The 27804-nt window shown below is 35.1% G+C and overlaps 3 protein-coding genes across 5 annotated transcripts in view; 2 read left to right on the forward strand and 1 right to left on the reverse strand.

The window, feature by feature from the left end:
* The first annotated feature begins 334 nt into the window (after nt 1-334).
* Nucleotides 335-9860, forward strand: LOC108972486 (thyroid adenoma-associated protein homolog). Its single transcript, XM_018939102.1, has 13 exons — nt 335-543; nt 607-677; nt 772-872; nt 951-1208; nt 1280-2100; nt 2166-2803; nt 3574-5220; nt 5287-5430; nt 5517-5576; nt 6546-6697; nt 6760-7416; nt 7668-7855; nt 7925-9860. The coding sequence occupies exons 1-13, from the start codon at nt 435-437 to the stop codon at nt 8275-8277; spliced, it is 5199 nt and encodes a 1732-aa protein (XP_018794647.1). The 5' UTR covers nt 335-434; the 3' UTR covers nt 8278-9860.
* A 2443-nt stretch (nt 9861-12303) lies between these two features.
* On the reverse strand, nt 12304-23429 carry LOC108972478 (zinc finger FYVE domain-containing protein 1-like). 3 transcript variants are annotated; one of them, XM_018939087.1, is made up of 9 exons: nt 22985-23429; nt 17283-17708; nt 17015-17225; nt 16496-16941; nt 15234-15397; nt 14945-15119; nt 14695-14887; nt 13361-13465; nt 12304-13286 (listed from the first exon to the last, which is right to left on the reverse strand). In XM_018939087.1, the coding sequence occupies exons 1-9, from the start codon at nt 23051-23053 to the stop codon at nt 12835-12837; spliced, it is 2241 nt and encodes a 746-aa protein (XP_018794632.1). In that variant the 5' UTR covers nt 23054-23429; the 3' UTR covers nt 12304-12834. The 3 variants fall into 3 exon arrangements, with proteins under 3 accessions (XP_018794632.1, XP_018794630.1, XP_018794631.1); XM_018939085.1 differs by having other exon boundaries at nt 13361-13534; XM_018939086.1 differs by lacking the exon at nt 22985-23429 and adding an exon at nt 18752-19166 and having other exon boundaries at nt 13361-13534.
* Nucleotides 23430-23847: 418 nt separating this feature from the next.
* Nucleotides 23848-27804, forward strand: part of LOC108972393 (RILP-like protein homolog) — a 6096-nt gene continuing 2139 nt past the window's right edge. The window contains exons 1-4 of the mRNA XM_018938949.1: nt 23848-24723; nt 24784-25092; nt 26493-26962; nt 27303-27398. Coding sequence (XP_018794494.1) covers nt 24418-24723; nt 24784-25092; nt 26493-26962; nt 27303-27398 — 1181 coding nt within the window. The 5' untranslated portion in view covers nt 23848-24417. The remainder of the gene's footprint in view (nt 24724-24783; nt 25093-26492; nt 26963-27302; nt 27399-27804) is intronic.

Genomic DNA, 27804 nt, shown 5'->3' on the forward strand with positions numbered 1-27804 from the left:
TAAATTATTAAAATATAAAGTCAGAACTTCAATTTAATATAGTTGTTAACTTTGCTTTTAGTTAATTAATGTATTTAAAAATTGCGTTTTGAAGTTTACCGACAATCCTTTACGATTGAGAAATAAAACATTTTAATTTTTTTTTAAATATATTCAAAGTGGCAGCAACTTGAACAGCTGTTTTTAAGAAGAGTGTAGTATACATCAACATTTATGGATATGGGCAGATTTGGTGTTATCAACAAATGATAGGGAAAAAAGTTGGAGTGGTAAACACTATTAGCCCAGCTGATAGTTCCGCTTTTGCGGTCTTTTGTTGCTTATATTACTATCAGATTTCTAGGTTTTTGAAATATCACAGTTTAATATCAAAGACATTTGTATTTATATTTTATATAAACTGTTGGAAAGAAAAACCAATTAAACAGAAAGCAATGAATTCACTAAATTTGCGTGTGTCTTCGGTGAAGACCGGGGACAATGTAAAGAAGAATGCCGAAATGCGGACTACGCTTGTCACGTTGCCAAAACTTTATGAAAATTGTAAGCTTTAGTTAAAATTTGTAAACAAAATTTACACGTTTGTGTTTTTATCTAAAAATACAGCCGATGCGAGTTATTGTATTGAATTAAAGGGTGCCAATTCGATATCAGAACAGGTGACGGCCGTGAAAAATGTAAGTACATATATACATGCATACCCACGTACATATGTATATGCATATCTATTGTAAACATAAATTTACGGTTTTTAAATATTTTATAATTTAGATATTTAAAAACCTTAGCCGAGATATCCAAGCATTGCAATTTTTGGCAGACTTATATTTTCATTGTCCGCTTAAGCATCCCGTACGTAATCAAATACTTAGGTAAGTAGTTTAAAGTTTTGTATTAAATTTTTTTTCTAGTTGAAATTTGCATATATATGTCTTTAATTTTTCATGCAGGCTTCTAATTACAGCTGCCCGGCTGGGAACCGGTGATACAGATGAAACATCCATTGTAAACGCTTTGTCACACACATTGCAACGTTTAGTGGAGGAAACTAGAGTAGAGACTGAGAGCAGCACTTGGAATTTTACAATCACTTCAATGTCTGGCTGTTTCGAGAATTTCGATAGTGGCCTTAAAGCATTTCAGCAAAGCATAGTTGATGTGTTTCCCTTTCTCAGCTCGGCGGTGCAAAAATATCTTACTGAATTGGGGTTCGTGTCAACAGTCCAAACATATATTTGTTTATTTACTATTTACAATTTCATATTCGACTCCGTTGTAGTGTGCTTAGTTCACCATCCGTGCGTAATGAGTACTACTTATATGTACACAATGCTATACACTTGCTACTCAGCTGTGTACAGGAGTATGGCGCAAAAGTCAAAGAAATACACAGTGACATACTCAAACAGTTAGCTGCGCTATGTCAGCAAATTGTACGCGACGACGAAATACCCATGGATCCACGCACAAATTCTGGTATTTTATTAGCGCACAACGCCAAACTAACGGCTACTTATGAAAGTTTTATACAAGAAGTCAAACTGACTAAGAATCCCAATGAGATTGCGTTATGTGTTGGCATCGTTAATACTTTTGATCACCATGATTTTCAACATATATCGGCAGATATACGCGATATTTGCAGCAAAATAGAGGAAATTGCAAACGCTAATGCGACGGTGCCGAATATTTTACTTTGCGCTACACGTGCACTTTATCAGATATCAAAAATTATACTCACTTTTGAATTAAAGCAGCAAGCACCACCCACCGATGATGCCAAGTTGATATTACGTAAACTTTTAATATTCACATTTGGCTATTTAGAGCACCACATGGATAGCGTGCGGCATTTGTGTCGGGATTTGCTGCGTAATACTGTGGCAGCGGCCAAAAAAATTAAATTTGACTTTCTCATACAAAAGATTTATGATGCCTGTAATTCTGATCGACTGTCGCTTTCTATGAAATGTGTAGTGCTGCAACAAACTGTAGCAATTATGGGCGCAGATGCCATAATACATCAATGTTCCGAAGTATTTACAAACATTTTCGCCGAAGAGCTCGGTCGTGATTTCATGGCGAAAAACTTATTTGAGAGTAATTACAGCTAACTTATAAAATAGTAGACATATTTTATATATAATATTTCATATTTTTTACAGCACTTATGTTTGCCAGTCACAAAGAGTTGCGATACGAAGCTTGGCTCAAACTTTGGATCGAATATCTGCTTGTGATAGCCACTGCTAATGACGCGCGTTTGGGTGACATCGAAGCGCTAATTGTTAAAGCGGTGAAATGTGAACCGAAAATTGTAAAGCATATCATACAACATCCAGCTGAAATACCGATTAGCACAAAATTATCGGTTCTGTGGGCTGTGCGTACGACGGGCATTGAAGTTGATGATTTCACCGAAATAATGGAACAATTCTCCAGCAATCTTGTGTACAGCATAATCTGCAATTCGGATGAAACGCGCATTATGGCCTTGCGCTTGTTGGTGGAGACAAATAAGTCAACGGAGTTGCTGACATTGTTGGAATGTGAAAATATGCTTACCTTCCTCGAATACAATTCCAATTGTCAAAGTCCAGCGACACGTCAAAAAATTCTAGCCTTGTTCGACAAAGCACTATATCGCTGTGAAGTAAATCTTGTTAAAGTGCTTAAGGATTATAAACCCGCCAAGGCAGTTAATGCGGCAAGCGCTGCTGGTAAAGGCATTGGTGCTGATGCGCCATTGCAATTGAAATTTTTGCGCGATGTTATTAAGAAATTGGTGGAGAATCTTTTTCAGGTATTTTTACGGCTATTTATTATAATTTTTATTATTTATTCTATATTTGACAGTCAGTCAGTAATATCATACAAATAAGAGTACACAGTGTACCAAAAGTAAGGTTACAGTTCATTTTTTACTGTTAAATTCATATACCTGTGGTTGCCTTCAAAAATTCACCTACAGTTCAAACGAAGCAGTTACCAATTCTAAAAGCACTGCTGATCAGTATTTTGGTATATACTTAACCGATGGATCGAGGAGAAATATTTTCAATCGCAGAAAATTTTCGCCGCTTCTTGAAAGTCTGCAATTGAATTCAAACAATCAACATTATTTTATTGTTGTTTTTGTAAAAAAAAATCATTCGGTGGCAAATCATGAATTTTGAATTATTGCTTCACGCAAATGGAAAATTTTATTAATTATGGGAGCTCTTAGCTATAGTGATCCGATATCGGCAGTTCCGACGAATGAACAGCTTCTTGGTGAGAAAAGGGCAGGTGAATAATTTTAGATTGGATATATACAGACCGACAGACAGACGAAAATGAATAAATTAACTCAACTCGTCTAGTTAATCATTTGTGTAGCCTCTGTGACGTTTTTTTGGGCGTTACAAACGTAGTGGGAACATATTTAATACCTGTTCAAGGTATCAAAAAGTGTCAGAAAACTATTAGTCACTTAATTTTTTGTACACACCTCGTATTTTATTTATTTATTTATTTTTTTTTATTATTTTTTAACACATTTGTATGTAAATTAATAGGCTTTCTCTCTTTCAGGGCGCCAATTTCAGCCGCCGTTCAGTGTCTTTACAACTCTTATCAACGGCTTTACAGATTAGCAACAATCGCGATATATCATTTGATCACGTGTTACCACCATATACCGTTAAAGCGCTTGCCGATGTGCTTGCTGACTCATACGAAGCCAACAAAGCGTCAGCTGCAAGTACTTTGTCGTTCATTGAAACAAATTTGAATTGTGATTTAATACAAAAACATCAATTGAATATCACACTCGCACATATCTGCAAAAACTTGACATCGGTCCGTCCAGCCGATTCGGTAACCGGCGCATATCAATTGCAATTTTATTGTAATCGAAACGAACACATCAGCAGCTTTGGCAGTTATGAGCCAACGCAATATCAACCCTACTATTATGCCGCTTTACGTTGGCTCCTGCAAGAACTGAAAGCTGGTCTGAAATTGGCTAAAGAGAGTCTGCTGCAAGCGGCCAAATTGAATCCATTATATGGCGTCCTTTTTGCCGTAAGGCGCATCTTACAGCTACTCGAATTTGATCGGTTGGAAGTAGAGATACCATGGCGCATAATTATAGCCGAGTTGATTGTGTTGTGTAAGGAGCTGACCACCGTTGTATCGCCTGTGGTGAATAGCTCATCACCTGAAGGTCATTTGCCGAATGACTTCAGCCAACTGCCCGCAGAGTATGGCGAAGAGCTCACAAACCCTGATGCTAATACTAAAATACTTTCTGCCAAATTAGCCAAAGCCGATCTGTCGAATGTGAAGACAACACCGCAAATGGTGCTGCTATGCGCTTGGCGCACCGTCAAGGAGGTATCACTGATATTGGGCAAAATAGTGTTGGAATCACGTATACAGCTGAGTAAATTTACCGAACAATTTCTCATCACCAAAGAGCAATTGCTTGAGATCGGCGAGCATTTCAAGCAGTTACTGGCCGAAACCAAACATCGTGGCGCCTTCGAACAAGCCTATGTTGGCTTCTTAAAACTTTGTTATCGCCTGTGGTGCTTGGAGGTGGTCGATTTGAATTCGCTACCCATGCAATGGTTACGCGAATTGCTCACGCTCATTGCGAAAGACGAACAATTGAATGAGAAGATATGCGCGACACGTCGCAGCGCGGGCGTGCCGTTTATGGTGCAAGCGCTCATTACATCCGAATTGCGCGTGGGCTCCACAAAATCGCTCTACTATGCCATGTCACATTTGCTGCAGTTATGCGCCGCACGCGAACGCAGCGCCGAATCGCGTACGCATGCCTTGAATATATTGCGTGCGCTCTTTCGTTGCACCGATCTGAACGAGGCGGTGGTGGAGTATGTGAGCGACGGTGTCATTTGCGCCATACGCGGTTACAATGCCGAAACGTGGTCGGAAAAAAATTCAGCCACCTTACTCTTCGCGGCGCTTATTACACGCATTTTCGGTGTGCAGCGCACGCGCGATTCCGATAATTTGAATGTGCGCAATAAGATGACCGGACGTGTGTTCTTTTTGCGTTATCCCAAATTGTATGATTTCTTTCTGGCGCAGTTGCAAGAAGCCAGCGCATTGGTGCAGCAGCAACAGAAGGCGCATAACCTACATCCGCTATTGTTGTTATTAAGTCGCTTATATCCGTCCGCGCTGGAGGGCACAGAGTCCAATTTGAAGGTGGTTTGCCATGGTTTCTTCAAGTAGACATTCTTATAATTTCGTTATCGTTCTGTTTACTTACAGTTAAGCGAGTTTATACCGTACATAGCGAATTGTGCGAGTTGTCCTAATATGCAGACGCGTTATCTAGCGGCAAAAGCTGTTGTGGCGCTAGTCTCCAAGGATGCAATAACGGTCACTGTACTGCAGATGTGTGCTGAGATTGTGGTGCGTACCAATCTGGTTTTATTTTTAGATTTAATATTTTTTTTTTTTTTTCTGATGCAATTTTTTTTTATTATATGTACCTATAGATTTCGGCTGATCGTTCCAAGACGTTGAATTTGAATGTTTTACATGGCCAACTGCTGCAGGTAAGTGTCAAGCATTATTTTATTGCCGCATATCTTCCACAAGCTTAGAAGCTACAAGTCTGAAGAGAGCTAAGAAAACTTTTTGCGATAGTGTAGAGAGAGCTGTCATGAGAACTCAATGTTCATGCGTATGGTACCCCAAAATGCAAGGCAGGTCGGTGTACACTGTTCTGAAGCAGGTAGTGTTATGTTGTTATGCATACGGAATTTGCGGTAGGCACCTTTCTCGATGTCAAGGCCTTTTATAATACAATGTGTGGCCGGATGTGGCGGTTAATAACCTCGAAAAGTTTCAGGTGAAAACGAACCTCAAGCACCACCATATTTAGTCTTCTTTGCGACAGAATGGTCGTAACGGAGTGGGGTAGTGCAACACGCAGGGTGGGATATTTTGCTCACTGCTTTGGAGACCATAATGCCATATCACACATAGCCCCCGTGGACATTGCGATATAATGCTCTGGGGAGCTGAAAACTTGGATAACTGCATCGCAGATGACAGGAGATATTTCGTCTTGCCCTCAATCATTACCAGACCCATTTGCTTCTCTTCCTTATTCAGTCTAGAGAAAGAAGAGCCTACGGCGTGGTTTTACACTCGTTTAGGCTACCGGTACACTGTAGTGTTTTTCAGGCAGAACTGGCTGCTATTAAAGCGGCAGCAGCCGTACTGCTACGAGGTGCAGCCTTTTTTAGGAAATTGAATGAGAATTGCAAATCCGATGAGCTGGCCAATGGGGGGCTTCCTTGCTATGTTGTTCACGAAAACATCCAGGTACTTTCACCTACATTGTCCAACCTTTGAAAAACTGAGATTGAAGAATCTCGGTACTCTTACCTTCGCGAGCCAGGAGATATAGCTGAAACTGACAGCCCTTTCAACAAATTTGTGACAGACTCAAAGCGCTTTGTCGATTTGTATTTAACTACGTATTTACCTCTATTATTACAAATAATTTTTTCTTGCAGATTTATATGCTACTAAAAGCACTTAAACGACCCGATGCTGAGCTAGTCGGGGATATAGCGGCCACATTGGTGGTGGTTCAGGAGAAAACTCAAATAAAAAACGCCGTTATACTCAAATTAATTTTGGATATTTTTATCGAGATACTACAAAGGTATTTACTACATTTATGTAGATACTTAAAAATATTTTAATAACTTCTATTTACAATAACAGCCAACAGACTCTCAGTTATGAACAACAAACCATACAAAACTTACTTTACTTCACCACACACAAGGAGCTTTACAATGCTGAACTGAGCTTTTACTATCCGGTGCTGCGCAAATCTTTCTATATTTACAATTTACATACTTTACGTTTGACACTGCCATTCGGTGCGCTCTCTGATTACCTGCTTTGCCCGCCGCTCACGCATGCCACCATGCATTTGGAACAAGCGGAAGTTTGCCTCAATGTGATACTACTAATACTAGGGCCAGAGGAAATGGATTTGTCAGAATTCGAAATATCGCATGAAGAGCAGCGTTTCGTACGCGCTCTGCCCGTTGAGATGCGCGATAGTTTGGCCGCAGAGTTGCGGCAGAGTAAAGCTCTGCATGCCACACTGAAGGAACTCCTGCCAAAGCCACTCTACTATCCGGAGTGTGTGATGAAAGCGTATGCCATACTTAGTTTATTGGATAACTTCGATTTCACTTTAAGTCACTTGTTGAAAGAGTCTAGAAAGCATACGGGTGATGTTAAGTCACCGCTGACCATGTGTGTGGAGCGTTTGGTGATTAAACAAGGCGGTGTTGACTCGAAGGTATCGCTATCATATTTGGAGTATTTATTGGAAATTTCACAAGCCTGGAATCCCGACTGTTTGAGGTAAGTGAGATATTTTTACATCCTCCACAGGCTACATAAAATTTGATTGGTTCAAATCAAGATAGATATATTTTTATATCTTTTTAAGCTATAAGAAATTGACCTATGAGGGGTGTAATATAGCTTGGAATAGCCACGAGTAATATTTTTATGCTTTTTTTTTTTTCAAATTTATCGGTTACCAACTCAAAAACATAACTACTAATGTACCCACATATAAACTTATAGAAGTTAACTGTCAACACTTTCAGATTGAAGGCTGCACAAATCTTATCACACATAGCTGTACATTTTAATAAAGCTTTGGAGAAGAAAAAATTACCATTTGTACGTTTATTCATTGGACTAACGCTGGCGCTGCTCATGGATGATGACTTTGAAATACGCGATTATACTGCTAAAATCGTTGTAAACAACCTAGCCGACGATATAGGACTGAGTTGAGTATAGTAACCTTTGAAATATACAAATTAATAACCTCTCTTCATTACTCTCTCTCAATTGTTAGAAAGTGTCGTGTCGACTATGGCGCAGCGTCTCTTCTTGCAATCCATTGCCGATCAGCTGGAAGAAATGCGTGCTGATGACAATTACATAATCCAAATTTTCAAAGTCATCAACGAAACAGCAACTTTGGGTATTGGCGCCGACGAAGATGTCAACAATGCAACTAACGGCAGTAGCAGCGGCAGCAACAGCAGCGCTTCAACGGTGGGCGATTTGGAGGTTTTCGATAAAAATGAGGCGAACATATTTGCCGAGCCGCAAAAAGTGATATACGATGCCATTGTTGTATTTAAAAATACCTTCACAACGCGACCGAAAGTATTAAGTTTTGTAGGAGCGACTCAGCCACTTTGAAATTAAATTGGCTATATAGTTTTTATTATCTGTTTATGAAAATAGTTCAAAACGTGATAGTGTTTATGACGCTAATTTAGCTAGCCTTATGGTTTGTTGTTATGCTAAAAGCACAAAAGTGTATTTAAAAAAAGGAATGTTTTTTCTTAAGCGAGTAACAAAACGTACGGCACAGATAAACAAAAACTTACTGCAGTTATTGAATAACTTGCAAACATATTCTACATTTTGGTTTTTGTTGTTGATTTGAGTGATTTTCAAAGAATCCCGAATACTTATTTTTGCATTTCGCAATATTACATTTGAAGTCGCTTATTTTTTCAAACAAAATTGCGCTGAATTTCAAAAATATGATTTTTATATTTATTATATTTATATTTCTTTACTTCATTACATCCCTTTCTCGATTTAAGCGTATATTCTTTAGGCGCTTGCTCTCAAGAGAACTATATAAATTGTCTTCTGTTTGCTAGAAAGTGGCATGCTATGTGGCATTTTAATAGTAACTGTTTTAAATATGTATGCAAATCGTTGCTATCACAATTTACCGTTAAATATGCATACATTTTTGTCTGCTTGAGTGTGAAAGTATAGTTATCCTTTGTACATTAGATATGTATGTACATACATAAAATGTATAACTACATATTCTAAGCACAAAGTGGGGAGAATAAACACTCTATATCTATTTATTTTGCTACTAAAGTACTTGATTTATTTAGTCAGAGAGCACTTAAAGTTATAATATTTATGTTGCTTGAAAGTTGCAACAAATAAAATAAAATTATTTTTTACTTAAAAATTTAATGAAAGTTAATGAAATTTTATACTTTTAACGTACAAAATGCAACTTTACAAATGTAACTGTGAAAAACGCTGGCTTCAGTGTAATTAAGCTCAACATTTTTAATTGCAAAATTTGTTTATAAAAAATTTGCATTTCTTTAAACAAAAACTTTATATTTTTTTTAATTATTATTTTTTTTTACCGTGTACCGTTTTAAAATAGAGAATGCATTAAAGGCAAATTTTACATTAACGTCTAAGCATAACAGTAAAATATTGAATTATTTTCAATTTAATTTTCAATTTTGTGCTTGTAAGTTTTAGCATTAGTACAATAATAATACAAGTCTTGTGTATTTTTGTGTTTTGTGTATTCTTACAGTGTATTGAGTGTATTTTCTTTAAATAGAAGCCATATTAAACTGGCGTTGGTGTTATATAAACATCAGTTTCTATATTCTATTTCTAAAGCCTATATTTTTTAATTGTAATGTTATTATTATTTTAATTGTTGTAATTCAAAAACTAACCTCACATTTGCAAAGTTGATTTAGAAATTGGACTCAAACGTTTAAATTGAAACACAATAAATTTATTTTGTTCTTGTTTAATGTACATATGTATAATACATTAAAACACTTATGAAGGAGTAGTATCGGGATAAGCGCAGTTTGAAGTCTCACGCCCACTTAAGATTGCTGTAAAATTCATGGCTTTGAAAATTACTGTGCATCAATTAATTTTGAAATGTAATTTTATTTTTTGTATTCCGAATTTTTCTATTTATAAAAATTAAAAAAAAAAAAATTTTATGTGTGTATTGCTTAAGAATAAACACTAAATAATATTACAAAAATAAAAATAATTTAATTTTTGATTTTTGGCATATTATTTTTTATAAATTTTTTTTTATTTTAATTTTTTGCATATATATATTAATAATTTATAAATTTTTTCCTATTTATATATTTTTACCTAAAAATTATTTTCTCTACTTTACCTAATTTTTATATTAAATAATTTCCTTGTGTTTCAAAATACTGTGGATCCTCCTAAATAAATGTACTGCCTCCAGCTACCTAAACAAATGTTTGTGCTTCGTAAAAATATAAAATTGTAAAACCCAATTTATGAATTTAAAAATAAAATATAATTATTATATTTATGAATAACAATAAAATTTTAAAATAAATTTGAAATGAATGCTTAAAAATACATAACTATTTTTAATTTTTTTTTCAGCGAATTTACGAATAACTTTAATTCTAAATTGTTGCAAATCAACAAAGTTTCATGTATTTTAAATATTTAAGTTTTAAAATTTTTATGTGAAGTCCATAAAAAAGCTTAAAGTTAAAAAACATTATTTTATGAATTTTTGTTGTATTGCCAAATAATAAATTTTTAGGTGGTCGCTAAAAGAAAAAGCTTTATGTAAGTCGCGACGATGTCAAAATCGTGTTTGGCGACTTTAACGCCAGTGTGGGCTAAGAAGTTATCTTTGGCACAATGGTCGGTAAATTCAGTCTCCATGATGAAAGAGCCATGGGTTGAAGCTGATCGTCTTCGCCGGGAATCGAAATATGGTTATTAGTATTAGATTCTAGCACAGGAAATTCCATCAAGCTACCTGTCTGTCCTCGAAAAGCCACCAATCAAATCGATCATGTTGTGATAGACGGAAGACATGTTTCCAGTGTTTTAGACCTGCGTACGCTCCGAGGTCCTAGCATTGCAGCAAAAAACGCACGTCAACAAACACAAGGATGTCTTTTCTTGTGGATTATGGTGATTCGAGTTTTGGAAGCTCAACTGTATATATAGTAATTATAACACAAAAATAATCGTTTTTAAGGTTAAAACTTTTTCAGCATAAGAAATAGGTTTTGGTATCGCAAATTCGGAACGAGGCGAAAAAATTCATTGCCAATATTATTTTTATAAACTCTTAATCACATATTGTTTATTCTTCTCTTCACAAGCTCGATACATGATTTTTAAATTTTTTTCACCACACTTCATGGTGCCTTTGTGCACCGAGCAAAAACCTTTAAGTAGCCTACTTTACGGCGCATACACATAAAAGCAGTTTGAAAAAGTTACATAAGTATACAAAAACACATTTGATAAGAAAAGGATGCAATTTTATTTAATTTGTTTACATTACATAGTATTACAATGAAAAGTTTGAATTTAAACGCGTGTTGCATAAAATAAGAAAATTAACTAGAAGCAACATTTTTTTCAGACAAAAAAAATATATGAGAATACAATTCAGCTACTTTTCACTTCACTTAAATTGGTTAACTAAATTAAAATAACATTGAATCCATTAAGATAGCGTAGAAACATATTCCTTTCCTCATATTTTATATATATATACCAATACATACATATTTGATATAGTCAAATAATGAAACAAACAGTGCTGCCACTGCCGGGCATAATCACAGATTTATGCAACCAAATTGTTTGTATGCCAAAAATACTGACCACGCATGCGCAACAGTTGCCACATTTCATTGTTTTTGACTATAAACTAACTTCATATTTATATACATATATATATATAAATATATATATATCGCTTACATTTTATTTTACCATGCAACTTATATAACTCTAGGTAGTAAATATAATTTGGGAGAGAAATTAGCATCTCACAATGCATACAAATAAACAATTATATATCTATATATAAACGCTTATCAAGTATCACAATCATTCATTACAATTTTGTAGCCTTTGTGAAATTAAATCGATTTTTTATAATTTTTTCTATAAACATACATATACAATATGAAGCGCTTAACGGCGAATTAGAAAGTTAAGACATAAGAAATTTACTTTAATGAAAAAAATCCAAGATCCAAAGTGTGGTGTAATATTAATGCAGTAAATGGACTTTAATGTTTCAATTATATAGTAATTAAAAAAAAATATTTTTAAGTTAAAATTTTTTGAGCGCCGGAAAAAGGTTTTTGTATTGCGAATTCATTGCCAAAATTATTTGTGTACGAGTTGATAACTATAAAACTGTGGTAATAAACTAAAATAGGTTAAGTATGCGCTGGCAAAAGTGATTATTTTGAGTAATGCTGTTCGTTTTATAAGCGCTATGACGTTGTTTGTCAGCTCAAATGATAGTTTTTCAAAACTAGCCATAAATTATGTTGAAATAGACTCGCAGCACTTATTAACAAACAAAATACATAATTTAGTCAGAGACAACTTATGCTATTTTAAGATATAAGCACAGCTATATTGGTTTACCATTGTCATAAGTACAAAATATATACTTTAGATGCGTATAATCTTTTATATAAGAAATTCACCACACTTATATAAGAAACAAGCTACATTTACATAACAAACTGACCACTTTTATACAAGAAACTGCCCACTCTTATCTAAGAAATTAACCACTCTTATATAAGAAACTAACCACTCCTGTGTTGGAAAATAACTCTACTTGTACAAGAAACTGACCATTTTTGTGTGAAGAAAAGCAAAGCTGCATATTTCACTGGACGCATAACCGCTCAAATATGTATATGTCTATAGAAAATTAATTTTAACAAATAAAATGTATGAAAATGAATATGAGATATGTGGTAATGCTTATATTTGTGTGTGCGAATTTTTACGATTTGTAGGCCTTTTACTGCTCAGTCCAATGTGCAAATGCCGCCATACCAGTGGCATATGCGTATAAATGCAAACTTCAAACAAAAACAAAATCATAGCAAAGTAATTTATGCGCATGCGAATTCAATCGGCGCTGCCGTTATTAGCATTGTTGCTGCAACTGGCGGTCGGCTCGCATTGTTTTGGATCGGCACATTTATCACAGACACGCACCTGCTCATCCCAGCCATGCTCGGGCACTGGTTGGCGTTGTTGTGAGCATTTTTCGCAAACCGCTTTACCGCAACGCCGACAATGATGACGCGGACAGTGGCCAATCGGCGATGGTATGTTACATTTGCCGCCGCCATTCGATAGATTACTTGTGATACTATCACTCATATTGCCATTGGCTATATTGTCTTTTGCTTGTGTGTCATGTGTGTGTTTTGTGTTTCGGCTGCTCGTGGAGGCGCCACTGGCCTTTGCTATGGCTAGCTCTTCGGCAGTGCCGAAAAGTGTCTGACAAATGTAGCAGGTGGGTGAACTGGCGTCCGATACCCAGTATGAGGGTCGTGCAGTGTCCTTGATGATTCCTGTGTGAAAGTTTATATATATATACATTGTTATTAAAGAAAATATAATTTTTTTTTGTTACAATATGGCAAACCTTTGGTAAATTCATAGGCACCCTTTGTTATGTTGCCCAACGGATTGATGATCACCTCGCCGATTTGGCGCAGACTTATGTCAGCTTGCTCAGTCGTTGTTTGGCCTGTGATATTATTATTTGGATTTGAATTTGAATTGGAATTGGTATGATTAAATGCTTCGGTTGTATTTGCTGTACAATAAGAAATGTATATATATGTATATAGATGTATTTGTTTTAGAAAATGAAACAATGTGTAATGAAAATAAACAAAACTATTTAAAATGCGAATCAAACTTTAAACTCTGGAAACTAGAATGACTAAAAGGAATGTATAACAAAAAAAAAAAAAAAAAAAAAAAATGCGAACAAGAGATTTTTAAAAACTGTACATATGTCCATATACCGTATGTAGTTCAACGCAAATTGGAGAGTTTCAAAACTTGGTCACACATTTTATGTTAAGTTGGAGAGCTTTGAAAATTAAACACATTGTCAATGCACATTGGAGAGTTTCAAAAATTAGTCACAAACTTTATTTTAAGTTAAAGAGTTTCAAATATAAAACGCTTTGTGAAAGTACAAATTGGAGTTTTGAAAAATAAGCACATTGTTAAGCACAAAGTGACGAGAATCAAAACTTAGACACACAATCTATCTTAAATAGAAGAGTTTCGAAACATAGTGCAGTGCATTTTGGATAGTTCAAAACGTAACGACACATTTACATACATACATACATACATATATAATTTGCCCAACATTGGCGATTTTATGTGGTATACAATGTTTAATTCAATTGAAAAGTTTCTAAAATAAGTAAGTTGGAGAGTGTCAAAACACAAGCGCACAAGACGATCTAGGAATAAGTCTGAATAACTGAATTTTTCCAAATTTTGTGTTTCTTGCCAACGAAAAGGGATAGTTTAGATTTTAAGGTTTGATCCAAGTAGATGAAATTTTTTCAATAGCCTCTTTTTGACAGATCACGCGTGTCATTCGCCAAATACCAGTCGAAATTCTCGAACGAGTCATTGGACTCAACGGATGGACCATCTGAGACATAATCTTGGCTAGCATTTGAATCTTTTTAAAATAAATGTCACTTAGACGCATTGAGAATACTTTTTTACGGTCGGGAACTGACTTCTCGGCAAGTTATACCCAAAATGTCGAGAATGTTCTATACCGTTGTAATCGGAAAACGGAAAAATTAGTAATTGCACAGGTCTAGATTGTACAGGTCTACTCTTAGATGTCGGACAAACGCGGTTTTCCAGCATTCTAACAACCGATCAGAAAAAAAAACTTGTATGTATATATGTGAAGGACTATGTATAGTATTTTCTTACCCGGCACTCCATTTGGCTGTTTCTGCAGCAGCGTATAACATATATTACACACACGCACCGGATCTCGCCAGCCACGCGCTGGCACTGGCAACTGATTCATACTACATGCGTGACAAAAACCTTCGCCACAGCAGCGACAGTGATGTTTAAGCAAACCAGTATTTTCGAAAACTTTCTTGCATGCATGGCAGTTCTGTAAAAAAAAAGTAACAGTAAAATACTTTGCATTAAATTTTTTTTTTGGATTTACAATAATTTCGCTATTTGGTTTCCAATAACTGGGTGCCACCCAATCCGCTAACCAACCGGTCACAGCATTCGGATGTAGCTTCGGCAATGCATCACCGAGCGTGGATACTTTATCCAGCACCATTTGTGCCGAGTGTGTGGGACCTTTTGGCTCCCAAGCGTGTACTATAATGGATCTGTAAGGCAAGATGGTTAGAATATATGCTAAGTTTATAGCGATAATTCAAAATTTTTACAATGATATACAATTTATAAAAAGTAAATTATTTTAAAATGTGCTTTAAATTTACCTAACAGCTGTCTCTTCCGGCGATTTATTGCCAAACCAATATTGTCGTGATCTGTAAATTTCTCCGCAAGTTGGACAATCGATAACGGCGCCCTTCCAAGCATATTTTGCCAGTCCGGACCAGGAGCTGTCGCTGCGTGTTTGTGTAGTAAATGTGACGACGTTCTGTAGTGGAAAAGAAATGGTATTAACATGTGATTTACATTCTAGGAAAATACATATTAACAATAATAAATAAATTGAAGCTTCTATGCAAGCGAATCTTAAAACAGGGAACATATACTATATAAGGTATAAATATAACTCGATTTTGATATAAAGTTATCTTAAACCAAAGGTAATATGGCCAATTTATTAACCGTTATAATTATAATAGAGTGACCCGAACAGACGGAAATCCACATGGTCAATTTGTGAAGATTTGGTGTATGCAAGGAGCGAGGTTTAGAGACAGACTCGGTCAAATCAGCACACTCAATGAGTGAATGGTATTCTGTAAGTCGATTTAACAGCCATAATAAGTATGTATAAGTAGTATTGAGAAAATAGACTGTGAGTAGAGTAGTGAACTTCCCGCAATAAAATATTAGATATTTATACAGACTTGAATCCTTGAGTTCACGCATTATATTGACCTTTTTTTTTTTGTATGTCTATTTAAACCAACTAACCTAATGCATGTTGTTGTACCGGCAGATTTTTCCCGAGTTGACAGTCTTTGTCCGGATAAAAATCCAACTGTCGTGGCAATGCCATTTTAACGTCTCTTTCTCTATAGTCCGACCATATCGAAACAACTCGCTCCGTGGGTTTCCGTTAAGTGACGAATTGGCTGTTTTTGGCCGTATATAAAAACGGGTTAGGGGTTCCCATAAAAATCATGACATAACCGGAACGGACTCATATTTTTAACTAGGTAGCATTCCCCACAGGAAACAGCTCAAGGTGTCTTGAGAGTTTAGAGCAAACGTTCCGCGATTACGATCTAGATATTTTAACAGATTACTTGCTACTTAAAAGACTAAAACTCCTGAGTTTTAACATTATACTGATGGTCTTTACACAAAATCTTCTTCTTCATTTGTGTAAAAAAAATATTACAAAATTAACCGATTATTATAGTTTTAGGTTAGGTTAAGGAGCTAACAAGAGCTTTGGACAGCTAAAGCAGCAGATAACTTGAGTTTTGCAGGAGCTTCTGCTTGACGGTTTTCAAAGCTGGAAAATAATTACTCTAAAATAATAACAACAATTTTCACTCACCATTTTGCCTTTGTTGTAGCATTTCTCACACATGTACTTCTTATTGTCATACTGATGCTGATAATTACATTGGTTTTGATTCATATGACCATCGCCGTCACTCATATGGCCCATTGAACGCTGACAACGCTGATTGCATGCCTCACAACGCACTGGGCAAGTGAAAAATTGCTCGGGAAACGGATTTATGGTTTCCTCAGTAATTTCACCGGAGAATTTCGTATTGAGCGCATTCATCGCTTTGAACACAACACTGGGATGACGTGGCGAGCGTACTGTGGTATTGGCGATTTCCAATTTGATGGCATCCCTTAATTTGCTATAATCGGTGGCCAAATGTTTCAGTGTTTGTACGCCAATATAGCGCAACGAGCTAAACGCGTTTATTTTGTGGTTATGCATGTCGAATTGTTTGCGCAATTGATCTTCGGCGCTTTCAGCGACAGCTGTAAATGAAGGAGGCAAGTGATGAAACAATAAAGAAAAAAAAAAGACTATAAAAAGATAGAAATAGCTTACAGCTGTCAAGCGGATTTGTATGCTGTGTTTCGTGGAAGATGAAGACGGCGGGGCCAAGCGTTTGCGCTGTGCCCGGCACGGGCAGCGACTGTAGTGCCTGCGCGAAATGCAAGCAGAATGCTTCCGACGCAGAGCCCAAAAACTCATACATATCGCTGTGTAAGCGCTCGGAGCGTGTGCGATAAATGACAATGTCCGACACGGCCAGTATCTGTAGTGAAGTTTTGCATAAGTAACATAATTATTAAGCTATGTAGCGCACTTTCACCTTCAACAGCATGCGCGTGCGTCGATTCTTCTGCTTGGAGGTGCCCAACAGGCCTTCCGTATCCAGACAAAGCACGTCCATGTTGCGCTGTAAAGCCGCATACACGCCTATCGTGCAGGAACTCTGCTCCGCTGACGTTTTGAACACCTCAGCGCCGCCGAAGAACGTGTGATTCATGGTGTGTGATTTGCCATCGCCGGTGTTGCCAAATATAGAGATCACTTTGATTTTTGTATCATCGCTGCATTTTAGTCGCTGACGGAAGCGGTCTGCGGTCGCTATACGCAAATTTTCTTCAGCATCCATGAGAAGAAACGAATGATCTGTGGAGTTATCGGTCAGCTCATATTTGGCAACGGGTGAGCAGCAATCAATTGATGTGAAATCATCGCTGGTGGCATGGCTTGGACCTGTTGTTGCAACATTCTATTAAATGAATAGGAGAAATGTGGAGAAATAAATGTTAATAAAATTAAACTAACAATAATATGTACAATGTAAAATATAGAAATCTAAAAATGCGTATGATGTTATATATTTTCTGGTTTTACGGAATTACTTTTTGTTTTTATAAATTGTTAGACCATATAATAAAACGATTAATATATAGAACATAATAAATCACCGGTTTATGAATTGAGGTTATGGTCCTATATTTTTTATATTTAATTGTTCAAAAAATTTAAGAGTACATAAGAAAACGATAAATATATTGAAGGCTATTTATATGTACATATATATGCAGTATTTATTAGCAATAAACTGAAAATTTTATTTGAGGTTATTTCTTATTATTACTTTTTTAATTTCTAAATTATGTTGAATGAATTGATTGAAAATTCGGGTCCGTTCCGGTTGAACACCCAACTGTGTGACGCAAGTACAACAATAATTACTACTTATTTTTATCTAAGACAGAAGTTATTGATTTGTGGTCTCTCAGTGTAATTGACATCGTAGTGAGATCCAGCAGAATGGTAATGCGCACTTCTAACTACTACAATATACCAACCGCTATAATTTATGACTCATACATTTGAGATATCGATACATATGAATGTATTTAACTGTGTTTTTTATACCCTGAACATTTCATAAAAAACATCGGAGCCTCAGTTTTTGAGGTATCGATCTGAAATTTTGCACATGCCCGATAGGAACCAAATTCTGGCATGGAACAGTTTCTTGTTTGACAAGATCTCTTCACGAAATTTGAAATTGTCCGAAGCAACGGCACAATCTCCGAACAAATTGTTCAGGTCAGACCGATATAGCGTAGAGCAGCTATACAAACTGACCTATAATAATTGAGTTCTTTTCTAGAAACTTCATTTTTGAAGGGTATTAAGGGTRCAACAGAAGTTTATGTTTCTTCTTCTTCTTTCATTTTTCAGTTAAGGAAGTCTCTGGAACACTTCATAAATACCACTTAATTTTTTTAAATTTTAAAATGCGTTGGGATTTCTCACCTCATCATCCAACCACACAGCTTCCCACATAGTTTCAAACACTAAAACTTGGTTTTAATAATGTGCAATCAAATATAATATGTAAGTAATTATAAAAAAGATTTTTAGTGCACACAACTTCAGTTTTGCAATAGAATTGAAGACATAAGCACGTTGCACATTAAAAGTGCATATTTATTTGCACTCACATATCCACTTATCACAAACTTAACAAAAATAAATAAAATATAATTGCAGCCAAGACAAAAAATAATAACAAATAAATTTTGCAGTGCTATTGCCTTTCCAAAAGCGCAAAAGTTAAACATCTCAATTGATTTCAGCGCTTTAGGCTTGTTATTTGATTCTACTTGGCCGAAATGCTATTGCTGTCGCTTTGTGGTTGGTCGACTGCAGTTTTTTGCTCCAAAAAATTTKAAAATATAATAATAATAAATGCAAAGATGGAAACAAAGCAAAGAACAGCTGAGTAGCGGTAAATAAACAAATAAAATAAAACAATAACAAACAAATCAGAGTGAAATTCAGCAAAATACTCTGAGAGTGATAACGCGCAGAGGAAAAGTAAAGGCTGGAGATAAATCGACGGCGGCTACGTCAGAACATTGCAGAAAGATGTGCATATGTATATACATTGAAACATACACATATATATCAGTAAAAAATAAAAGAAAATTAGCATGAAATTGCAATTTATTAAAAAAATTTATAGAAACAAATATTTTTTATATGTATATATATATGTTTGTAACCTTTTGTAATTAATTATAAATTTACAGCTAATGCAAAAAGCTAATGAATAACAGTTGGCTCCGGAAACGCCTCCATGTTTATAACAGAGTACATTTATTAATATTTTCGTATATAATACACATAAATACATAAACTTATGTACATACATATATATTTATGTTTTTTCCAAAATATATATTTTTGTAAACAGTTTAAATTTTTGTATTAAGTTTAACATAAAGCTTTTTACAACCCGAGTTAAACGTCGAAGACGCTATAAAATATCCATGTGTACATACTATGTATGTATGTATGTATATGATCCTGCAACTTTCTGAGTTAATTTAGCCATCTCCGTCTATTTGACCGTCTGCCAGTATAAACGCGTATTGGTGCCTTAGTTTTTGAGATATTCTTCTGAAATTTTGCACACGCCCTTTACTGACCAAGAAGCTGCTCATTTGTTGGAAACGTCGATACCGCAAAAACTCTTACAAACTGAACGATCAAAATCAAGTCCTTGTATTGAAAACTTTTTTATTCGACAAGATATTTTTATAAAATTCTCTGAAAAACTCTTTTATTTAACAAGATATCTTCACGAAATTTGGCGTGTATTATAAACGGTTACATATAGCTGCTATAGCATATAGCGGCCAAACAAACTGAAAGGAATTTCCTTATTTTATTTGAGAAGGGTAGTGGAGATTCAACTGATATACATCTACCAAGTTAGTAAGTCGTAAGTCGCAATTAACCATTTTTACTACAAAGAATCCGTCTCTTTACAGTTTTTTGTAATAAATTGCATGATTTAGTATTATATTACGAATACGTATCAGTTTATTGTATGAAAGCGATAAGATATGGTTAAAAACCTTTTGCAAAAGTCAATGTACTGAAATGGAGGCTAGCAACTTTTTTTCATTTTATTTTCAGTGCATACGCACATATCAATGTACATAAGTATGCATGTATATTAAATACACAAAAGACGAGAAAGGTGGTGTATTAAACCTACTTATTTAGATTTATGCATATACATATGTATGTATGTATAATATAAATACGAAAAGGTAATTATAAATTAAAACCGAAGGAAATATATGTATATTATAACAAGTCGCTGAGATTATATGTTTTTTTACGATACATGCATGACACACATCCAAAAGCAAAGCTTTAAATTCAAAATAGCAAGGAGTTGAGCCAAAATGTGTTATAACCGTTATCTGTCAACTGAAATAAACTTTTTGCGACCAGTAAATGCAATGTGTTTCCGTACATGCATACACATGCATTGGTGTCTGCCAATCTATAAAAGGAATAAAAAATATTATATATATATTATACACAATTAAATGTCGCGGTTTTTACGTTAAACATTTCCTTTCGCGCATATTTATATTCTAAAAAATTTATAKATACGTACATATACATATTTATAATTATCGCAAGCTTTAAGATGATTCATACCTTAATTTGGAAATTTTTAAAAAGCAGAATAAATTAACATGTAATTGCATACACTATTGCAAATGTAGATATCAATTAGAGGCATATAAATGTACATGTATGCACATTTGTCTAATACTAAATACAAACTTCTGTACATATTTCTGATCAGGTGTTTTCAATTAATACATTTTTGAACGATTAAAACGTGGCCTCTGTATGGAAAACTTTTTCATTTGACGAGATATATTCTCCAAATTTGTCGAAGTAGGGTGGTTGTTATTGTAACCGCAGAAAACATTCCTGAAGTCATTTGGAGGAATGCTGTTGTTTTGACAGTCCTTGGTCGGATAAAAATCCGGGTCCGTTCCTGTTACGTAGACCTGACTGTCGTGAAAACGAATTATTGTCAAACGCAACGGTACAATATCCGAAAAAATTATAAAATTAAGTTTTTGTTTGAAATCTTTTGTAAATGTGAAATGTATTTTAAAGCTTCTGTGCGACCGAAGTTAACGTTTTTTCTTATTAAAGTAACAAAATGCTATTTGCGCTAACTGTATATTGAAAACGAAAGAACAATGCTAAATCGTGGTTCATATATATAAACATACACACATTTGTAATACATTGTATTTTATAGATTTTGAAAAAGCGCGATGACTTCAGTATTTTTATTTTTTGGTTAATAAAATTTTACAAATCAAACTTTTATTTTTGCATTAACTGAATATATTGTTTTGCTATTGCGCAAATCGATTTCGTGATTATTAATATACAAACATATGTACATATTTATAAATGTTAAAAAGTACATATGACGAAAGTTCATAATGAAGTTAACTATTCAAACAAAAAATATGTACACGCATAAATGGAGGCAAATAGAAGATAGACGTTTGTGATAATCGCAACAATAAACTGCGAAATGTGTTTGTTTATAAATAAAACTATTTCAACAAAGTCAAAAATATGCTAATTACACTCAAGTTATACTATATACGCAAACATATGTATGTATGTAGGAGAARTTTCTACCATAAAAAGCTTGAGGTAGTCACGTTCCAATCAGCTGTTGGTGTCAGTGTCAAAGCCACATAAAGCTATTGGTATTAAAAAATGCGTTAGTAAGGTAAAAAATATACATACATTTAGGATACCCGTTAAGTGAACACTTAAAGCCGAGCTGAGCCCATTTTTTATTTAGGCTCGGCTTGACCGTCCACTCTGAGAGTACCTTCATGTACTGTATGTGTTTTTGTAGAGTGAACAATTTTCGCATTAGCATATTCTATTTGTCGGAAATATCATTAACTAAGGCTTTTGAAATATTAAGTTAAGTTAGAATTAATGTGGCGTATTTCAAAAACCGATTTACTTAATAGCGTTGTTGCAAAAATTACACGTGTTGTGGCCAGAGCCAATGCGACGCTTTTATAGCAATTAATTATTTTTTTTTTTTTTAATAATTGATGCAAATAGTTTTGTTTTTGTAAGATAATGTAAGTCATAAGGTTGAACTTAGAGTGGCATAATTGTAATCTTTATTTCAATGACGCTGCTCAGTCTAAAGCTAAGGAGGCCAGTCTATGTTATCAGCGCAGTTTGTGTTGTTTTTAATTCACGACTCGGATGAAATATAGTGACACACCTTCTTCCAACATGAGTTATTTTCTTGATTGTTGCGTATACTTTCTATATGTAAATATCAAAGTAAATATGTATACAACGAATGTTATTGTCGCTCCATTAATATGACTTCAGGACGCTATTGCGTTATCAGTACAGCTGTTAGGGCTGTTTTATACATGGAACACTTATCGTAGAATTCATGAACACATTATTTTTTTATTTCTTAGCACTTTTAGGCGATTTTGTGGTTAATTTCTGCTACGCAATTCATAGTTTTCAGACATGTGTTCTGCTTTGCGGTTTGCTCATTCTATTGGTTTTTTTTTTTTCAAAGTCATTCCAATTACCACAACTATTGCGAAAATCTATGCTTGTAATCGAGGCTTAGCAATGAAAAGAAACTACAAAACTCACCCCGATTCCAGGTGGCGTTTCCAACGCCTCCATTATGGCCGAATTGGCTCCTAGATGTTTGTTAAACATTTAAACCGGGTAGTTAATAAAAACACTGTGAAACACGTTGTTTTTAAAATAGTTATTTTAAATTTTAAGCGTAATATTAACTTTTTCACTGCTTCGTTTTTAAATTGCTTGTAATCTGAAAACTTGCTTTGTCTGGCGTTAATGAAATTCCTCAAATGTCAAGACAAAGGCAACGGAAACGCTTCAGCACCGCCGATTTTATTAGTTTCCTGTATTTAGCCACGCCTTAAACTGCGTATATCACAAGAATAATTGCACATGCACAAATATTTTATGAATTACTTCTGATAAAGCATAAATAGTTTAAAATTTTAATTTGATATCTGTTTAGACTTTTAACTTCTAAAGATAGTTCCTATTTTCACTACTTGACAATAATGCAATACCAAGAAGAAAACAAATCAAACAACATTGCAATAATAAAGAAACGATTTGAGAAATAGAACGTAAGTGTTGCCAAGTTTTTGCTGTTGTCATCAATAGTAAAATAGTAGTTGTACCGCTACAAGCCTGGTACTAGTTAAGTAAGTGGTCATCAATACGTTATTAGTAACCAATGCCTCAGTTATTCGTACGTGTAATTATTATATTTATTTATATATTATTTTATGTAAATTACTTGCAAATTATAAATATGTGTGAAATTTGTAAACAAATCATTAATAGTTCCTTTACACAAATGATACAATAACTGATAAACACGTATACTAGTATTTTAGAAATAACATATTTATTTACATATATATATATATATATATATAATAGTACATAATTAGTTTATAAAGCAGGAAGATTTAAAAAAAAGGTTCGAATTCGTCCCTGAGCAGCATAAAGTACTCTTTTTTAATTTTTGTTTTCTCCAAAATGCAACGCTGTATGTCGTCATCTGCAATCTGCTGATATTACTCATGCAAATTTCCGAACCAGTGCAAAAAGGAGTAGTGAAACATTTTCAGCTGGTGCATCCTTCAGATATCTGCTTGCCTTTAAAATTATCTAGCGATTTTAATTAAATATTCAACGAATAAAGATACGATTGTCTTACAAGTGCTGTTTTAATATTGAAGTTTTTTGTACATTTTGTAAACAAATTCATTATTATTAACTACAGTGCTTGTGTGTGGGTGGAAGTGCACAAGGAGCAGCGTTGGCAGATAAACTTTGCAGCTGCTAAAATTGAGCAGCGCAAATACAGAAAACAACAATATAGTATAGTTTAAAATTAAATAGAAATAATTGTTGCAGCTGTACCGGTGGCGCAGCAAGAAACTCTTGCAAAAACGTTTTTCGTATAAATTTTCTTTTTTGTTTACAACTCAAAAAATTTGCCTGCTAAGAAGCTTTGAGAGAAGTGACAACTATACATGCCCGGTTTTCACATAAATGAAATGGGTGAAATGGTTTTGGATGCCATCGATGACATCGCTGTTGTTGATGTCTATGATTTAGCAACAGATATTGGTAAGGAATATGAGCGAATTATAGACCGTTACGGCACCGATGCCGTAACAGGCATAATGCCAAAGATCATCAATACGCTCGAGCTGCTGGAGGCACTGGCGACTAAAAATGAGCGTGAAAATGCAACAATACAGGAGTTGCGTGAAAAGATAGCACAACTGGAGAGTGAAAAATCCGAAAAGGCCGAGTATCGCAGGCGTTTCGAAAGGGTGAGTGTTTAATGCATATTTTGTAGTTGACAAATTGTTAATTTTTATAACTGCTAACAGGAAATGGAGGTGCTTGAAGAGCAATGGCGTACTGAAACCAATGAATTGGTAGAAATGGTACAAACATTACAGGATGAAAACAAGCGTCTGGTTAAACAAACGCAAGATCTACAATCTTCTTCTGCACACTCTTCCGGCTTGGGCGCTAGTTTGACCGAGAGCATCATAAGCATTACAAATAATGAGTTGAATGCGGCGCTAACCGATACCCAAGTGCTGCAACGCTTAAAGGAACAAATCTACAAACAACGTGACGAGCTTAAAGAAAAAGAGCACGAACTGCAGGAAAAATATGGTGAAATCGAAAATGTAAGTGTTGCAAGCAAAGCAATAGTATATATATGTATATACTGCAAAATATTATAAAAGCAAGGGATTGGGAGCCGGGGGGAAATTTATTGAAAAATTTCACTGGTATTTTTCGTGCTTTTGGGTCTATGAACTTAGCAGCGAAGTAACATAATATTGCACTAGCAGCTAAAGTAATATTTTTGGTATATCCGCCGGCCTGTATAACCTAACCTATCCCCAAAGCAGCGTTTTCAAATTGTTACCTAGAAAATATTTGTGAAATACTTTAGTTAACTCACATCATTATGTAAATAATATAATAAATTAGGTAATTTTCTTAAAACTCATTAACCGCTCAAAGCCAATTACAGCACACAGTTAAATTACAGCTTATTATACCCTGAACAGGCTATTATCAGTTTGCCACGAAGTGTATTCAAAAGGAAGTGTAGGATATATAGATAGTATATGTATATTTAAATGATTTGCATGACGAGCTGGGGTCCTATTCTATATCTCGATTCGTAAATTTATTATATTCGAAATTCGGATCTACTTTATAACTATGGAAAAGTTGTACCACCCTGTGGCAGAATAAATACGTACAATTTTCGTTTTTGGTTTCTAAAACTCAAAAGCTAACGAATGTTTTATTCGAAAATTGGCTTGAAAATCTGAAAATCGAGTTACAGAGTATAACAAATCCGAATTCGAGTAAGTTTTTTCGAACACAAGCCGCCTGAGTTTATTTAGCCACCTTCCTCTATCTGACCGTCCGATTGTCTACACGCGAATTGGCAGTTTAATTTATGGGGTATCAATCTGAAATTTTGTACACGTCCTTTTTTCCTACCGGACTACTATTTCATAAAACTGCCATACAAACTGTCTAATCAAAATCCAACCCTTCTATTGAAATTTTTTGTTTGTCAAGAGTTTTTCACAAGCACCTATATCTTATAGCTGCCATACAAACTGTCCGATGAAAATAAAGTTCTTGAAGGGTTCCATGCAGGGTATTCCAGCATTAACGTTTCTTTCTTATTACTCCTTAACCATAACAAGTTTTACAGCAATTTAATTACTTCGGCGAAGTATGCTGATTTTTCCATTATTCAGGTCATCATAAAATGTACATATTTAACGCTCGTTAACTTTGGCTAATTTAATCAACTCGTTGCCAATTATCTGCAGTTGCCTATGCAGCAACGTTGTCGTTGCCTTAACTTGAAAAGTTTTGCAACAACTCAATAGAATTGCTTTTTTCCATGCGCATGCATGTGTGTGTAGGTGTTTGTTTTTATGCTTGTTTGCATTTCCCGTACTTTTTCCCTACCCCCGCCCACTACTTTTGTATAACATCCTTTGCAATGAGACTTTCATTTAATTTTTGTTATTTCTTCTTGTTTGCCTTACAGCTACACATACAAATGGATCGCTTAAAATCGTCTGGACGCGATGCACACCGTCGACGCAAAATGTTGCAGTCGCAGGTAAAGACGTTGTGCGAAGAGCGCGCCGACTTTCTCGCCCAACTGCAGGACCAATATCGTGACATTAATCAATTACGCAAGCAACTCGGTTTGGCTGAGAAAGAAAATGAGGATTTGGTGAAATCATGCAGCGACGACCCCAACGATCCGAATCGTCCGCGTTACACGACGCTACAGTTGAAGGAGTTAATTTGTGAACGTGACGAATTAATCACCACTGTTGACAATTTGACCGAAGAGCTGAAGGCACTCAAACCTAGTAATGCCAAAACGACAGCGGGCGGTGGTGCCGGCGGTAGCGGTGGTGGTGATTCAAGTTCGTATGATTATGACGACGAGGATGATGATGTGGATGAGGAATCACAAGAGGCGCAAGAAGGCGCAGTGTGTGGCACGTGAGTAGAAGGCGTTTTTCTTTTACAAGGCGTATAGTTTTGCGTGTGTGTGCGTGCGTCAGTACAGTAGTGATTGTGCGCTGTGTGGGTGTGTTAGTTGTTGCGCTTGACTGCCGTCAAGTGTCGCTACCTGCATAGCGCCTTACAGCTATTGTATGCATTTAAAAGGTCTTCTCATCTCATTTTATTGTTTGTTTAGCTTTTAGTTTTCAGTTTTTCTTTTTGATTGCATTGTTTTCCTCATATGCGCATATGTGTGTGTTTATTGTGTAGTTTGGTTACTTCACGTTTTTTTAGAATTTATATTACATAGTTTTGTGTATTTATTTATTGTTTTTAGGCCACCTGACCATGATGCACCAGTACAAGGACCTCTACCGTATGAGCCAGACGATGCTCCTTGGAAGAAGAGCAGTGAATCCGGCATACGCAAATTGTTAGTACCGTTAAGAAATATGGAAGCAGCATTAAGCCAATTTACAAATCTAGTAATAACACATAGTATAATAGATAAAGTAACAGAAGGGTACGAGCATTCTACTCTAGATTCCCGAATTTGAGGTGCTATAAAAAACAACAACATTTACTATTAATTTCCATTTTATCAATGATCTATTTATTTATTCATGTTTTATCAATGCAAAATAAGTTTGACAATTAAGAAATGATAGACTGAAATGAATCGTAAGAATAGACTTCTAACGATTGCAGTCCCCCAATGAATCTGAAACGAAGAAAAAATGTATATTTTGCAAAATTCTGCTAACGCATTTTTTTTGTTTTTTGCTAAATTGTGAGTTTTAGGAAAATATAGTATTTATAAAAAAAGACTATTTATAAAA

Source organism: Bactrocera latifrons, unplaced genomic scaffold, assembly GCF_001853355.1.
Source record: "Bactrocera latifrons isolate USDA-ARS-PBARC rearing strain unplaced genomic scaffold, ASM185335v1 scaffold_4, whole genome shotgun sequence".
Taxonomy (NCBI): Eukaryota; Metazoa; Arthropoda; class Insecta; order Diptera; family Tephritidae; genus Bactrocera; species Bactrocera latifrons.